At 38.0% G+C, this 17,585-nt stretch overlaps 1 protein-coding gene across 3 annotated transcripts in view; it reads left to right on the top strand.

Annotated features, from left to right (window-relative positions):
• Positions 1-17,585, top strand: part of LOC127445935 (receptor-type tyrosine-protein phosphatase T-like) — a 365,971-nt gene that overhangs the window by 70,853 nt on the left and 277,533 nt on the right. For all 3 annotated transcript variants that reach the window (XM_051706455.1, XM_051706454.1, XM_051706453.1), the window contains exon 3: positions 1,202-1,327. In XM_051706455.1, the coding sequence (XP_051562415.1) occupies positions 1,202-1,327 (126 nt within the window). The remainder of the gene's footprint in view (positions 1-1,201; positions 1,328-17,585) is intronic.

Raw genomic sequence — 17,585 nt, 5'->3', positions numbered from 1 at the left:
TTCAAAGGCAATTAGGAACCGAGGGTTACATAAACTACAGGAGACCTCATTTCTTCTTGCTGCTGTCTAACTGAACCCCATTGGGTAGACGAGTTCCACAAAGTCAAGTCTTTGACTGGTTAATTCATTTCTTTAATAGATCACTAGGCTATCTGATAGCTCCCCTTGGAATATTCTGAATGTTTTAGAACCATTGTTGTTTTTTACGGATGTGCGATTTCTTTAAGAATACCTTTTGATGTGGTTTTATATTCTTGCTGGTATTATAAGATTCATCGCCCTTCGGCACTCATGACAAATTCATTATTTTTGTAGCGTTTTAAATCCTCTTGTGTAGCTTAATACGCAGGGGCAAATTAAGATGCCAATGAGTATTTGGTCCTTGAAATATGCAGAAATGTAAATGTAAGTATCCTGCAGGCAAAAGTTTCATCATGTTGAATCTGCGCACTTAACATGCAGACAAATTAAAGCTTTTTCCACATCGGGTAGTACAGAAAGGAACTTCCATTCAAATAAGGCTGTTCGACAGTTTTATAATATAATAATAAAATATATAAACTTACCATATAGTCATCCATAGTTAGGATAGCTTATCAGCCTTTAAAAGGGAGTAATCTTTTCTCCTTTTTTAAATCCTATGTTAACGTAAAATGCCACACAAATGTACCAATCTGTCCCTTGGTAGTGTTTCTTTTTGAAAATAAAATAAAATATATGTTAACCAAAGTTAATCTTAGGGTATCACTGGCAAAATGTAAATGTAATGTATGTAAACTATATGATTCTGTACTTTGAAAATTATTATTTCAATGGCATCTTAGCAAAGTAGGAAAAAAAAAAATATGGTACAATACACATGTTATTATAGGACAAACATTCAAGTTTTATACAGTGAAACAGGGTGCCCGTGCACATCTCTGTGGTGGATTTTCAGGGTCTTAATCCACAAAGAGTTTGAAGACCCCTGGCTTGAAACCCCTTCTCAAAGCTCACTGTTACTAGAAGATGGGTTAAAATGAGTGCATTTAATTAGTACTATTTCATCCTGGCTTTCTAATCCTTAGCTGTCGGCTAACATAAAGCTTAATGCAGTGGAAAATCATGTTTTTAGCGGAGATGAAGTAATGATGGCACTCTGTGGCTTAATCATGTTGACATATGCCATCTTCCCCTCTTCTCACTTGTGTGTGTTATGTAGGCAGCTGTTCGTTTGAAGAGCACTATAGTAATTGCGGGTACAGCGTGGCATTGGGGACTAATGGCTTCGCCTGGGAGCAAGTCAACACCTGGGAGAGGCCGTCCATTGACGCCGCCGTTCCCACAGGTAAGGGGGTCTTCATCCCGTACTCTTTCTTGTTTTTTCTCTCTATCTCATATTGAACTTTAATGAAATAGTTCACCCGAAAATGAAAATTCAGTCATTATTTACTCACCATCATGTTGTTTCAAGCCCATATGCTGGTTTTTTTTTTTCAGTGTAAAACACAAGGAGACATTTTGAGGAATCTATTCATAGCTCTTTTCCATCCAGCGACATTACATAGTGGTCACATCTGTCGAGCACTAAATAGGACAAAAAACTATATTCCAGGTCTTCAGAAGCCATATAATAGCTTTAAAAAGCAGCCTGAAATTTTGTTTTTCTTCTCTGCAAAAACTCATATTTCATTGGAGTCCAAATTCAGATTAAAAAAATGGCACGCCAGGTTTGATGTCATTGGTCATAATGTCGTATCCGTATGTCAGTTTGAATATATGGATTCGAGAATGAGCTTTGAGAGATGCAGCAGTGGGGAAGAATTTCACTGAATACTGACTTAATACTTGGAGACTTGGAAGACTTGGAATAAAGCACACAAGCCATATGGACTAGGCGAATTAAAATGGTGCTTTTATTTTATTTTGGACATTGGCAAACAGTATGTATGGAAAAAAACTATGTGAAGATTCTACAAAATTTCTCCTTTTGTGTTCCAATGAAGAAAGAAAGTCATACTAGTTTGGAGGGTGAATAAATTGACAGTATTTTCATGTTTGGGTGAACTATTACTTTAACCTTTTCCCCCTGAATTCCATTTTCTTGACTCATATCTCAGTCTCTCCTCTTTCATTTTGTTCATTCTTCTCTCTGTTGGCCACTTGTTAAATAGAGAAGGCACTATGGCATCCCCTCTGTCTCGAAGTCTATCTCTTTCTCTCTCAGTCTGTCTCTCAGAAGCTCGGCAGTGTTTCGCAGCGAGACAAATGGCAATCAAGTTCGCTGTCACTCTCACTCAACCGTTTCCTACGGCACTCAACAACCTCTGTCTCGCAGTGCTCTTATAGACAATAGAGTCAGCTACACATCTGCGACTTATCCCGCCAACATATTTAACCCCATTTTCTCCCAACACACTACATCTGACACCAAACCACTGCAGCAGCCAGACACTCCACTGGAAAGACGCTGGACCCTGCTGAAAATGACAGTTTTGGGGGTAGTTAGTTCAGTTGAAGCCACTTAAGAAATTGTTGATTGCTATAATGAAAGAACCTTTCCAAGAATGGATGATGGATGGTGGTTTTCGGAGAGGATGGTGGTTTTTAAGGCAATAGTTCTCAACTGGTGGGTCGTAACCTCTTCTGATTGGGTTATTTACTCACTCTTATGTCGTTCCACACCTGTATTACTTTCTTCTGTGAAACACCACAGTAGATGTTTAGCTGAGTCTCTGAGCTGCTTTCTTCAATACAATGAAAGTGGATGGGGACTAGGGGCTTTCAAGCATTTTTGCACTACATCCCAAGTCTTCTGAAGCCATTTGATAGCTTTGTGTAAGTAACAGACTGAAATTGAAAATCTTGCTTGACAGCTATGGTCCCAATTCACTTTCATTGTATGGAAAACAAAAAAAAAGAAAAACAAACCCATATGGGTTTGCAACGACATGTGGGTGAGTAAATGATGACAGAATATTCATTTTTGGGTGAACTTCTTTAAGGAATTGGGGTCGTCAACAGCTTCAAACAAAATCCAGCTGAAAACATCAAAGTCTGGTGATGTTTTTTTCTCTTTTGGGGCACAACCATCAGGCCTCAACTGATAAAAATACACAAGCACTCATTAATAAATAAATGTCTGAAGAAGCACCATCTGCACACATGTTGATGTCATCCTGATCTGATTGTCTAATCAGAGGAGGAAATTGGGCCGCGGCATGATCCTTCCATCATTAAACCCGCAGAGACGTGCCGACATCAGACCGTCTCTCCTCTCTGATTGTGGGCCGCACTTAATACGCTGTTTTTGGAATTACACCCAGGATTCAAAAGACCTGATGAAAAGTAGCAATCGAGGAGTGAACCAAGAGGAACATTTTATTGCTCAAATGTTGCTCATTCACAGCTAAGGAAATGTAAAGTTGGCATAATTGTATAAAAGTGCATAATTTCTGCACCACTAGCATCACCAATCAGAACTGGAAAAATAATGACTGTTTTCAGGCAGGTTTATGTGAACACTCCTTCTTTCTTCCATTGGTCGGAGAAACAGATATTCCGGCCCCAAACTCATGTCATTGGCTGAGTCAGTGTTGCTATGTTGGGCTGGTTAGAGTACTCAAACAACCAGTCATGTTTTGATTGTGGCGTTTATTGGATAAATCAACCTATGTTGATTTCAAGCGTATATATAGTTGACATTAAACAGGGATAGGATACGGAATTTTAACATAAAAATATAACACACTTCTATTGGAGTTCTCAGTTAGATGATATCAACATTGTTTCTTTGAAAATTACTTGAGAACTTACGCTTTTAAGATCATCTCAACTAACGTTGTAAATTATTTTACAATGGAGTTATGTCTGTTTCCCAAACAAGCATGTTGATCGCACAATATTACAAGAAGTAGAACTTAAGTACTTTGTTACTGGGAGCTGTCTAATCCAAAATTGCTGAACTAAGGCCAAAATTTGTGTTTTTGTCTTCTCAAAATAAAAATAGTGCAGAAATACAGCCAAACATGAACATTTTATGTAAACTTGTCGTGACGACGAAAGTTATTTTATATTACTGAATTTAATTTTTTAAAAAAACATATATTTTTTTTTTTTGTAAAACAGGATTTCAGATTAATACTCACCTTCATAGAGATTTACGAATTTAGAAAGTATTTACGATTTAGATTATTTAAGAACATTTGTATGTGCTACTTTGATAACAATATATGTACATTTCAGACTTTTGTCAGAGCAAATTTGAGCACAGGTTGAGACATTACTCTAGAAGTGACATGTGAGAGTACTTGGACTTTTTTTCCAACAAGAAATGTTGGTGAGTGAGGAGACTTGAGCAAATGTTTCAATTTGCTCTCCATTTAATCTCTTTGCTATATAGGAGAAACTAATGAGATATTAAAGAGATCTTTTCAATGGGCAGAGAGCAAAGGAAAGAAATGCAAGAAGAGAGAGGGAGAGAGAAAAGGTGGGAGACTCAGTTGTTGACGAAGGGACATTAATGTGTTCTTACAGGATGGGTAATGAGGCCTGTCAGTCGCCACTGTTTCGTTTTATTCCTCCATGGACCGTGGGTCACCAGGGCTTCACAGACAAGCTTTCCTCTAGGAAAAATACTACTACTCTTAGGCCTTTGTGAATGAGATGTTTTGATCAGGTGAACACATTCTTACTTCACTTGGTGATGAGACAAATCATCCTTTTAGATGGCAAAGTCTTAAAACATTAAGCAAAGGTATGTGTGCTGGTACTTCTGAATAGAGTTATTTCATGTAGTCAAACCCAAAGGCTGCTTTGTTGGTGAAAGTGTCTGATTTTATACATAAGTGTGCAAAGCTGAATTGTGAAAAGAATTCTGAATTCTCACTAACAAAGAAGTACTTAAAAACTACAATGATAACACCATGTTTATTTGGACATAAGCCATGGCAATGACATGGTATACTTTGAAGTACCTTAAAGTACTATGTAAATATAATAAAATATGAATATGGTTATCGTACAGTACAATGGTCTACTGTATATCATAGTACCATCTTATTAACATCTAATACCTTCACTTTACCAGAGTATACCATACTATCGCTCAATACTTTTTGGAGGAAAAATTGATTCATTCACATTACATTGTGAATAGGATTGGGATCAGTGCCGTTTTCACATAATGATAAACGGGAATATCTTCTTGACAATTATCAATATATATCAGGATGTTTTTCAGATATAAATAGGGCTACCCATTGGACAACAGACTTTGTCTTTTCAAACATATTTCTCAACACAACTTTGGTAAAGTGTGAGTGGCAGGGTTAATTAAAGTGGGTCGCACACCGAATGCACCTGGCGGACGAAATGGCAAATTCTAAAAATAAAAAAAAAAAAAAAAAAAAAAAAATATATATATATATATATATATATATATATATATATATATATATATATATAAATAATAATTTCAATGAAAGTACAAACACACACACTGTGGTCTCGCGATCTCCGGAGGCTGTTAAAAATTATAATTCAACCCAAATCATTATCAAAGGACATAGATTATTTACTCTAGTTATTACTGGCTGATATATTGTGTATCTTTCATAGAGCTTACTGAATGTATTTTCAGTTACAAGTATGTCTTTTTGTTGTTTGACAGCTTGAATGAAAGACCTATTCAATGCTACATACAGGGAAATTGCATAACAATCGCCATTTCTAATTATTCAGTTTGCACAGTCACTCCAGTTTCATACACTAACCTGCAAACTCATCAATGTCACTTTTTTAATTCTTGAAGAAGTACAATTCGTTACCTTGGACTGCCTTCAGCTCATAATGTGTGTGATATCTGTCCCTTCGCTATGCCGTGACCGGGCTCAGTAAATGTTATATCACCCCCTTGTGGTCTCCAAAAGCTATTACGCTATTACGTTCCATACATTGAATGGAAGGCAACTGGCAGTGAATTAAAAGCACACAAAATAGGTTTCTAATTTAAATGTTGGCTGATTTTAATATATTGATGCCTCAAAAATGGCAGATCAATAATTGATATATCGATATTTTATGACATTCCTAATTGTAAAGGAAGTATTTTTCAGGTCAAACTGCATTGCATTGAGGTAAACAGTATCCCATGCAGTGTGCTTTGATAGTTTACTGCATATTTAAGCAAATGTAATAGGTCATCCAAGTATCCCATGCATGCATACAGAAAGTTTACCTACTGTGCATAACATGCATACTGCAGACTACAGAATTAAAATGAGTCGTATGGCAGTATGCTTTTCCAAACAGAAACCCAAGTTTTTTATGTAAATAAATAGTTTTTGTTGAATTACACCAATTATTTAGATTAAGACACAGTCCTATTCAGGCCAACATATACCTTTTACTTCAGGTCTGAAAGTTAAGATTAAAACTACTTCAACTGAGTGTATTTTTATACTGTCAGAGTGATATTTAGGCTCATTGCAGCATTCTTTGATTAAAAAAAAAAAAAAAAGCCATATCAAAGTCCTTTGGTTTAGACTTTGAGTATATAGCAATACAATATATTTATTTATAAAACTTTTTGAAATCTTTTATGAACCCATTGAGGTGCAAAGAGGACGTTTATTTTAAGATGTGTTTACACTGCCTGTGAGAAGAAAGCTCTTGGCCTAATTTTAGTTTTCCTTCACTTTTTCCCTCTGTTTCTTTCTCAAATGTGAGTCGGATATTTGTCCTATTAATTTTATACTCTGATTGGCTGGAGCTGTCAAAAAATCAATGCCAATCAAAAGACTCGTCACAGATGTGTCATTTAATCATGATGAATGTTTACCATGCTGGCATCCGTTGGGTGTCCAAAGTCCCTTTGCATACTGTGCACTTTTTGGAATGGTAATTGAGTTGTAAATTATAGGTTGTCAGGGCAGAATTGCATTAATGTTCTTGTTATAGATGGTTGACGAGGGTAAACGCCTTTGCTAGTCTTTCCTTTTTCCTTTTCTATCAGTTTTTTGTTGTTGGTGATGATTTGAGGGCTCTCATGGGCAGCAATTCTTGATTGCGTGTCTGAGTTTTTTCCACTACGATTAGAAAATGGGGTGGAAAAGGTCACAATTGAAGGGAAATTGACAGGGAAGGAGCTTTAGACAAGCACTTGTGTACACACAACTACACATATATTATACTGCTCAAGCATATAGAGAGATGCATGCAAACACACACACACCTACATACCCACATTTACACCCTATCCTTTCAGGACCTATTATATGGATTAATTTACTTTCTGACAGTTCATTGTTTGTGTACAATAACTTGTAGGTAAATGTCCTTGAACATATAATACAGTATGATACTGTTAAAGGTCAGGGTAAGAGAGACAATGTAAGAAGCTTACTGTAATATACCTCATCTGCTGTGAAGTGTATAGACTTCTTATTGTCTCAAAATGTGTTCCCCTTAATGAAGAGCATTTCATTTAGAAATAAATCCCATATTTATGTACAGAGAGAGAGAGAGAGCGAGTAACAGTTGAATCATTGTTAAGTGACAGCCAATCAGAAACAAAGTAAACATAACATGTAAGGCTGTTAAGACCCTTATCAAATATGTATCATTATTTGTATTTTTTTTTTATTGTACTTAACACATTAAGGCAGCATTTAAACTTAAGTTTTCAATTTAACTGGGTTATATCTTTTACAGCGTGCAGTGTTGTATGTGGTCTAAGAGATATTGACAGAACAAAAGAGACAATAGACTGAAATAGAGAGCGATAGAGCGTAAAAGACAGATAGAAGGAGATGATGAAGAAGGTGGTAGTGGATTTAGCAGCCTATCCCAACATAAATCAGTCTTGTTTACTGATTTTCAGGCTCCAATAAAACAAAGCTGCAGCCTCTAAGAGTCTCCCGCCGCGAGCTGCCAGAATCACGCTCTAACACAGGGGACCCTACTGTTAAGAGCCCTCTGCTCTTCTCTTCTCTTCTCTCACTGCCTATATCTTCCCTCACACTCTTTCTCTCTCCTTTTCTTCCCTCTGCTCCACCCCCACCCCCATCTCAGCAGAATTCATCACACCTTCCGTTGACACGCTGCTTTCATTAAAACCTCGCTCTGGCCCTCCGCTGACTTACACGACTCTGCTCTGGTTTACATGCGTCGATGAACACACTCCCAGTGATGCATTCACACTTACAGACTCGCACACAAACACACACTCACTCGGTGGGACAGAACACTGCCGAGTGGCTTGGGTCAAGAATTGGAGCTTGTGATTAACAGGAAAACAACATGCATCTGTTCCCTGCAGATAAAACAGTGTTTGTTTTTTCCACGTCGGCTTCATTTAGTCACTTGTTCATGCATCCCTCCTCACCCGAGAGTGATTTAAATCGAATTATTTAGAACTAGAGTATTTTTTATTGTCCTCATGTCCACCATGCTCCACTCCTGTGGTGGGAAGGCTCGTGTAATCTGAGACAGCATCAGTATCACATTGTGTATTAATATAGTAATGATAATAGATTCTTAATTTTCGTAATCGATGCATCGAAATTTCTTTGTCTGTGATGCATCGATGCATTTTTACACCCCTAGAACATAATTCATATTTTAAATGTATTCTACATACTGTAAATACTATTATTTTAGAAATACGTGTAACCCAAGTCATTTTTTTAAAGTAACTACTTACACCCGAGATTACACACAACCCTGATGTAAAGTAAATGCTACACATCCTAATATGTCCCGGACAACAGAAAATTACCATCTACTCACTTACCACACAATCATTCCACCCAAACAAGGGTTTTAAACTCTGCCGGACACACATTTGAGGTGCGTATTAATACCAAGTGTAAATGTCAGTGTGTTTCAGCTGGCCACTTGTGATCGGGTCACCCGGGGTGGATGTTGATACCAGGCATAAACAGGTCAATATGTCTGAAAGATTGTCACTGAGTGAAAACCTTCATTTGGTCACATGTTAATTCATCCTTCCTCATCTGAGAGTGATTTAGGATGCACTGATTTTAAATTAAGATATAAATTATCTTCTTTATGATGTCATCAATTTACCTGTTCACCCTTCAATTTTTTGAACCTTGGGATCCTAATTTTCTTTTACTCAGTTTGTCTGAAAACCCATCAGTGTGAAAAGCTTGTACAGAATGTGCGTGCTTGTCTCAGTACTTTTGTGTTTGACAGACATACAGACTTGAAGGCTCTCTGATCGTCTGTCAGACACCCGCAGTGTCTCACAGCACCTCGAATAATGAAAGGCTTCATTTTTCCACTCGCGCCTCATCCCTCAATGCGTCCATTTTTCAGCGTCCCCATATCGCTCTCGTCTTCATCTCCTCTATTTAGTAATCCTTTTATCTCTGTGCTTGGATAATAAAATTTTCTGATCATTTCTGTGACGGGAAGAAAGACTTGTTATGTTATCCATCACACGTAACAGAGGCCAGTGTTTTGATGTCTGGTGATGACCTTGAGCAGTGCGTGGTTGTGTGGTCTTGCTTTCCCTTGTTTACAAAGAGCATAGAGGAATGGATAATCATATGTCAATGCCATTGTTCGACCAGCAGAGAATTTAAAAGCCATTGCTGTCAGGAGCAATGTGGCCCCAGAGAGACACAGAGAGAGTTAGGCGGTGGCTCAGTAATAACTTTTTTTCATGGTAAGGGTGGGAAAGCATTTATGCAGCACTACCTCAATAAGGACAAATCAGAAGGCCATGATCGTGCTTTGAGAATAGCATGCACTGCAAGGACTAACAAGGGTAGCCAGACACTGTGTATCGTAATATCGTAATGCATCACCTCACAGCAGGTCATTCGGTTCTTAGGACTAATAGTATAATTTCATTGGATGAACAATGTTATTGTCAAATCAAGTAATTTTATTTGTATAGAGCTTTTCATAATACACATAATTTCAAAGCAGCTTTACAGAAAATTATGCTGTATGGAGGTTCTATAGCCTGAAAAGGTCTAGAGCTGTAGAGATAAAAACTGGAAATATCAGGAAATTTTAGCCTCGTGTGACCCCGCAGCCTCATGCGTTGACTCACTATTTTGGATTCGCTATATGCAACGCATCATTTAAATGAATAAAAACAGACTGAATACTGTTCACAAGACTCTAGACTATCATTTAAAAGGTTAAGTTCTTCTGCACCGAGTCACGTGACACAACAGCATGCCGTCGATTTCCTTGAAGCACTTCTACAGGCACAGAGCCAACAAAAGTGCCTCTGCTAAGAAACCTCTTTATGTTTTTTCTATAAAACCTGTTTGGTTGTAAAGAGTAGCGTCTCTAATTTCGTTTGATATCCCGCATTAAAAAATGCATTCATTTTTCGCTCATCAGCACGCTGATAAACATGATGTCCACATACGTGGATTTTTGGACGTTATTCCCTCAGAATGAAAAAAACAAACTAACACATCTGTGGGTCATTTAGCTTCATTTTAATATACATTTTGTTATGTTTAATTTTGTTAACTCTGTGCAGTACAATTCTATTCATTAACATTAGTAAATGCATTCCTATATATTTATAGTGCATTTTCACATTAAGAATAAATGGGTTCATCCAAAAGTTATTTTTTATTTTTTTTCTTTCAGACGCTTTATATTGAATTAGGATGAAAATAAGGTGCATTTCGAACTGTTCTGAGACCAGTGCAGACAGACAGCACACTGGAGGTGAAGTCATTCACTAAATAGTGAGCAAGGGAGCGTCCTATGGCTTTCTATGCAGCTAAGTGCATTCACTCCTAAAATCCGACCAAAAGTTCATTTTCAGGCTGCCCATGTTGTTTGGACCACTCAACTTGTTTGGCAGACATAGGACAATGGCAGTGGCGGGCTGTGCATTTAAAGTCTAGGCCTTCAGTGTGATTCATGCCATTAAGAAAACACAGTTTCACAATGAATAAGACACCCTATGCCTTTGGGCATCATACATTATGTTGCAGCTAACTAGTAATACCAATTGACATTTTAAAAACACGTCCATGTACGAAAGCCAGAAGTTGAAACAACACTTAATGCTCAAGCAAGCCTAATATTAACTGCAACATTACTTTTTTGTGAAATGAACGTCTCCTGAACAGACATTCAAAAATAATAATTTTTCATATGAATCTACCAAGGAGGTCTATAATACCTGGAAAAATCTATCTAATAATATTTGCGATTTAAATGTTGCTTGCAATAAATTTTGTTTCATCAGGGTACACGGTTATGCTGCGTCCCATTCAAGTTGGATGTGGGATATTCCTACTTGATATCTCTGACCATAAATGCATTCCATTCCCCGATATTTGGAAGATGACGTTTAAGGAAACAAAACTGCAATGCTCCTGTTAGCTTAGCAGGGGTTTGACTTTAATTAGAGAAGTCTCCTGGCAACCCAACTGATAAACAATGCTGCAGCGCTAGCATTTGTGCTTCAGGTGTACGATTACCAAAAGAGATTATAATGTTTTATACACCTGTTTCTGCAGGCATTTGTTTAACAAGCTTTAATATCATGTAATGTGGAAACAAACTCATTTATCGATATTACTTAATAAAGTGAATGTTTATCACTTACTTTGTATATCTCCCTGAGTGTCAACATGTTTGTGTGACATCATGCCCCTGCATCTCGGCAAAATCGCAGTTGAGAATTTCTGCTCGAGCCTACAAGTTGTAATTCTGACTTAAAGATGCATTCCATTGCACTTTTCCTAGTAGGAAGTTGTAAAATCCGACTTTACGAGTTGAATGGAACGCAGCACTACTTTTCAAAACTTCATCCGACACTGAATGCTCCAGCAGCCTAATTTACACTTAGAAAACTCCTGATGTTGCTGTAATAATGCAAAAAGCACTAACCAATTTACTTGAAGTGATAATCAGTCCTCCTTTCCTGTTTAATAGCTTAAGCAATCACACGGTCATGCAGAACATCTCGTGTTTTTAAATCCATAAGGATCTCTTTCTCAACGGCAGTAACAGCAGTCATGACAACTGACTCGTCAGACAGATTGATCTTATGCTTTTTGCTCTTGAATTACGCACATCATTTAAAGTGTGATTGCGTCACTCAAGGCCAGCTAGAAGGCCTCGACCGGGACATATCCTAAAGATCACACCCACCAAGAACAAATAAATCAATCTGATTGGCTGATGAATCTGACAATCTGACTTTAGTTGCCCATTCATTTGCACTGTTGAGGGATTCTGAAGAAATTCTGAAGCAGGCCTGGAGGGAGGGTGGAGCTCAAACTCACGCGCTGCTTCGGGCAGGCGATTTGTGAAACAGTTGTCACACTTTGCTTGTAAGCATCAAGGACTAAATTCTGACTGGATAAACTTTTCATTTTTCTCTATTTGTTTGTAGATTAATTAAGAGTGGAAAGTGATTAAAAATGCATAGGCAAAAAGGTGATTGAGAATGAAAGGATGAAAAATAGTTATTTATTTGGCATGTTAGGACAGCAGAGAAGGCTTTGCTGGCCCTGAGAATTCGCCACTGGACAATGGTAATCAGTACATAGATTCAGAATTTTATAATGTTACATTTTATTTTAACATGGTTGGCAGTGATTGGATGATGCTGGACATTACTTTGAATAAGAATTATTTATTCAGTTTACAGAAAATCAGCTGTAATGTCTGTAACGTCTCAAAAACATGAATAACCAACATTCCTGGAAACATAAGTAATTTGATGAAATAAATCTAACTAAGATGTTATTTAAAATTTCACAACGTAGTCTTGCTGTCGACATACACTATATTGCCAAAAGTATTCGCTCATCTGCCTTTAGACACATATGAACTTAAGTGACATCCCATTCTTAATCCATAGGGTTTAATATGACGTCAGCCCACCCTTTGCAGCTATAACAGCTTCAACTCTCCTGGGAAGGCTTTCCACAAGGTTTAGGAGTGTGTTTATGGGAATTTTTGACCATTCTTCCAGAAGCGCATTTGTGAGGTTAGACACTGATGTTGGAGGAGAAGGCCTGGCTCGCAGTCTTCGCTCTAATTCATCCCAAAGGTGCTCTATCGGGTTGAGGTCAGGACTCTGTGCAGGCCAGTCAAGCTCTTCCACACCAAACTCGCTCATCCATGTCTTTATGGACCTTGCTTTGTGCACTGGTGCGCAGTCATGTTGGAACAGGAAGGGGCCATCCCCAAACTGTTCCCACAAAGTTGGGAGCATGGAATTGTCCAAAATCTCTTGGTATGCTGAAGCATTCAGAGTTCCTTTCACTGGAACTAAGGGGCCAAGCCCAGCTCCTGAAAAACAACCCCACACCACAATCCCCCCTCCACCAAACTTCACAGTTGGCACAATGCAGTCAGACAAGTACTGTTCTCCTGGCAACCACCAAACCCAGACTCGTCCATCAGATTGCCAGATGGAGAAGCGTGATTCGTCACTCCAGAGAACGCGTCTCCACTGCTCTAGAGTCCAGTGGCGGCGTGCTTTACACCACTGCATCCGACGCTTTGCATTGCACTTGGTGATGTATGGCTTGAATGCAGCTGCTCGGCCATGGAAACCCATTCCATGAAGCTCTCTACGCACTGTTCTTGAGCTAATCTGAAGGCCACATGAACTTTGGAGGTCCGTAGCGATTGACTCTGCAGAAAGTTGGCGACCTCTGCGCACTATGCGCCTCAGCATCCGCTGACCCCGCTCTGTCATTTTACGTGGCCTACCACTTCGTGGCTGAGTTGCTGTCATTCCCAATCGCTTCCACTTTGTTATAATACCACTGACAGTTGACTGTGGAATATTTAGTAGCGAGGAAATTTCACGACTGGACTTGTTGCACAGGTGGCATCATATCACAGTACCACGCTGGAATTCACTGAGCTCCTGAGAGCGGCCCATTCTTTCACAAATGTTTGTAGAAGCAGTCTGCATGCCTAGGTGCTTCATTTTATACACCTGTGGCCATGGAAGTGATTGGAACACCTGAATTCAATTATTTGGATGGGTGAGCGAATACTTTTGGCAATATAGTGTATGTGGACATAAAATTTTAGGAAAACTATTTGCTCTAGAAAATGTTTTGCTTGTTTATTAGATGCTACTAGTTACAAATCAAAAAGCGAAATGGAAAATGCACACTCGGGTCTCAGGAGGTTAAAACTGTACTTTCCAGACCTGGAAAAGTCACGTACATTTTATAAAATCCCCAAAACTTATAGAAAAATCATGCACATTTCTATAGTGAATAAAGATTTGTTAAGTTACGCTTGACTCTAAGGCAACATCCACACTTATCTTTTTCATTTGAAAACTCAGTTTTCAGTTTTCGAACATCATAGTTTTCCAAAGTATGCGGTAATGAAGAGCATTTTGGAAATGCTCTGTTTTCGGTGGAGGAAAACACCCTCCATTGATCTTTCTTAATACAATCTCTATAAAATTATATATATATATATAAATTCATATCCAGTGTTCACACACTGCTGTAAAAGTCATGGAAATTCATTAGTCAAAAGTTGAAGGAACCCTGAAGTACATTTCAGAGACATTAAGGTTATACATTACAGGTACACACTCAAAATTGATTGAGTGCAAACATTTGTGAGAGCACACAGGTATTTCAACCTATTCCCCTATTTGACTAACCTTCAGTGCAGTCTTGCAGTTTAGATGGTTTGTTTGTGCATCAATTTGTTTAGCAAGATATAAAAAAAAAGTTATACATATCATTATCATGTATCAAAACCGAGCAGATTAGATTTAATCCAAGAGATGGTGAATTGTTGCTCATTAATCAGAGTGTTTTCAATAAACAAATGAAAATACTCTGCATTGTAATTACGCAAATACACTGTCTTGCTAATTCAAAGTATTCCCCACATGGGCGATGAATCAAACACATCTATTATTGACAGTTTCATGGATGAATGATGGATTTTTAAATTCTAAAAAATTGTGCAGCCTTTATAAATATCAAAAAATATTGTGGGGCCTAAGTGAAGTTTGGCAGGAATATGTTTGTGTAATTCCAAATTATTTTGAGTAATAAAAGAGGGGAAGTTCTTTTAAAAGTAATACATTGCATTATTACATTACTTTAAAAAAAGGAAACAATTATGTTATATTGTTACTTTTACTTGTTGTGGCAGTCTCTCTTCCAGAACAGCAGCGCTTTGATGTGCTTGTAGTTTTTTTTTTTGCAATTTAGTTTTTAATTGTATTTGTCAGTAAATAAAATAATAAATAGAGAAGTAACATGTGACTTATAAAAAAAAAATTTAAAAAAAGGAACACGGGTATTATGGTGTAAACATATTAATTTTTTTACAAGCCAAGTGTCTACCAAGACTGTCTACTGTAGCATCTATTATATTATATAATATTATATTATATTATTTATATACACTGATGAGCCAAAACATTATGACCACCTGCCTAATATGCTGTTTGTCCTCCCCGTGCTGCCAAAAAAGCGCCGACCTGCAGAGGCATGGACTCTACAAGACCCCTGAAGGTGTCCTGTGGTATCTGGCACCAAGACATTAGCAGCAGATCCTTCAAGTCCTGTAAGTTGTGAGGTGGAGCCACCGTAGATCAGACTTGTTGGTCTAGCACATCCCACAGATGCTCAATCGGATTGAGATTCGAGGAATTTGGAGGCCAGTTCAACATCTTAAACTCTTCATCATGTTCCTCAAACCATTCCCGAACAGGGCACCCAACACCCTGTCGCTGGTTTGTGGTTTTTCCCTCCTCGGACCACTGTCGGTAGGTACTTACCACAGCTGACCAGGAGCACACCACAAGCCTTGCTGTTTCAGAGATGGCCAGTCGTCTGGTCATAACAATTTGGCCCTTGTCAAAGTCGCTCAGGTCTTTACTCCTGCCCATTTCTCCTGCATTCAACACGTTGTCTACGAGAACTGATTGTTCGCTTACCATCTAATCTTCCCATACCTTGACATGTGGTCTTGTTAGGAGATGATCAGCATTATTCATTTCACCTGTGAGTGGTCATAATGATTTGGGTCATCTGTGTATATTAATAGACAAGATTGTCGAAAAAACTTCCACGAAAATAATAAATTTTCTTCAGTGGCGATCGAGATAAACCTTTACCTCAAGAGCACAGTGATGATGCGAGACATGCGCATATGACAGTAAGTGGTGCTCCTAAATCGAGTGAGTCATGCGAGAAAACCAGAAGAGATTTTGAGCATGCATCTGAGCAGCTGTACCACTCTAAAGCAAGCAGCGGTTTATGTCATTTTATGTCAGGAGGATCTTTTGTTTCTTTTGTTATAAATTAAAAACCGTAATCCTGCTAGTAATAAAAAATTGTACCAAATGTAACTGTAATTGGATTATTTTGTTTTTTTATGTAACGGATTACAGTTACACAGTTTTTGTATCCTGATTATGTAATGCTGTTACAAGTATTCCATTACTCCCCAAGTTAGATTTTACATGACAATTTAGAGCTTCATCTTTTTATTAGTTTTTTGCTTGATCTTCTATTCTCTCATTTAAAATCTCTTTTCCAAGCATCTGTTTAGATTTTTCGCCTCTTGTCCCTAACCCAGTATCACAATTCAGCAAATTGTCCTCAACAAATCAGTTAACTCTCTTCAAATGACATCTGTTTGAAATTATTTCATGAGACAATGCACCTTATGTTCCACCAAATTTCATTCACGGGACCCATTTCTTCACTGGAATAGTTTAATTTGAAATAATGTGACTAGAAAGATTACACTGGGATGCCAGAGAGAATGGCATAATTAATTTGATGGTGACTTAATAAATGCAGGGTGACATATGAGACACTGGAAGGCATGCTTAACGAGAGAGAGAATAAAAAGGAAAGAGACAGAGCAAGGGAGAGATATTCTACTGTCTCTTTCCACAGAATGTGAAGCAGACAGCAGGGCTCCAGGCGTTGAGAGGGCCACTTTACAGCTGAAATTAAATACAGCAAGAGAGCTTTGACTCGGAACAGTTAAAGCCAGTAGATCTATACTGATCCTGGAGCTAAACTGACATTACTCTTTGCCAAGAAAGTTTGGGTCCAGTATGTTGCAAAGGCCATATCAGTTGCCGTGAGAACTTTATAGTTAGTCACTTTGCTATTTAGCATATGAATCAAACCCAATTTATGGATCACTAATTTGCAAGGAGAGCCAATCTGGAAAAACTGGGGTATGTACCTTGCTCAGTGATAACAGAATGGGATTGAGTCCACAGTACCTACTGTAGGTCACCAATATAGGATTGATCATGCTACCCTGACACCACACATACAGGTGAATCTCATAAAATCTGCCAGTTACATGTTCGGGTCATATTTCACCCCACAATCAAAAGAAAGTTAAAGGAAAATGAAGCCTATTTTTAGACCATTACGTTTTTTTTTTTTTTTTTTTTTGCATTGTCACATTATTTTATGTCAATAAAGCAAATTTTTCTCAAAAAGCATCCTGATAATGCGGCATTTATGATGCTGAATACCAGCGAGCCTCTCCAAACGCATCCGTCTAAAGGAACGCACATGTACAGTACATAAAGCGACAATTAAAAATAGCGCAGATGG

The sequence above is a fragment of the Myxocyprinus asiaticus genome, chromosome 9 (genome assembly GCF_019703515.2).
Source record: "Myxocyprinus asiaticus isolate MX2 ecotype Aquarium Trade chromosome 9, UBuf_Myxa_2, whole genome shotgun sequence".
Classification (NCBI taxonomy): domain Eukaryota; kingdom Metazoa; phylum Chordata; class Actinopteri; order Cypriniformes; family Catostomidae; genus Myxocyprinus; species Myxocyprinus asiaticus.
The sequence above is the reverse complement of the archived record's forward strand: the minus strand, read 5'-3'. Positions and strand labels throughout refer to the sequence as shown.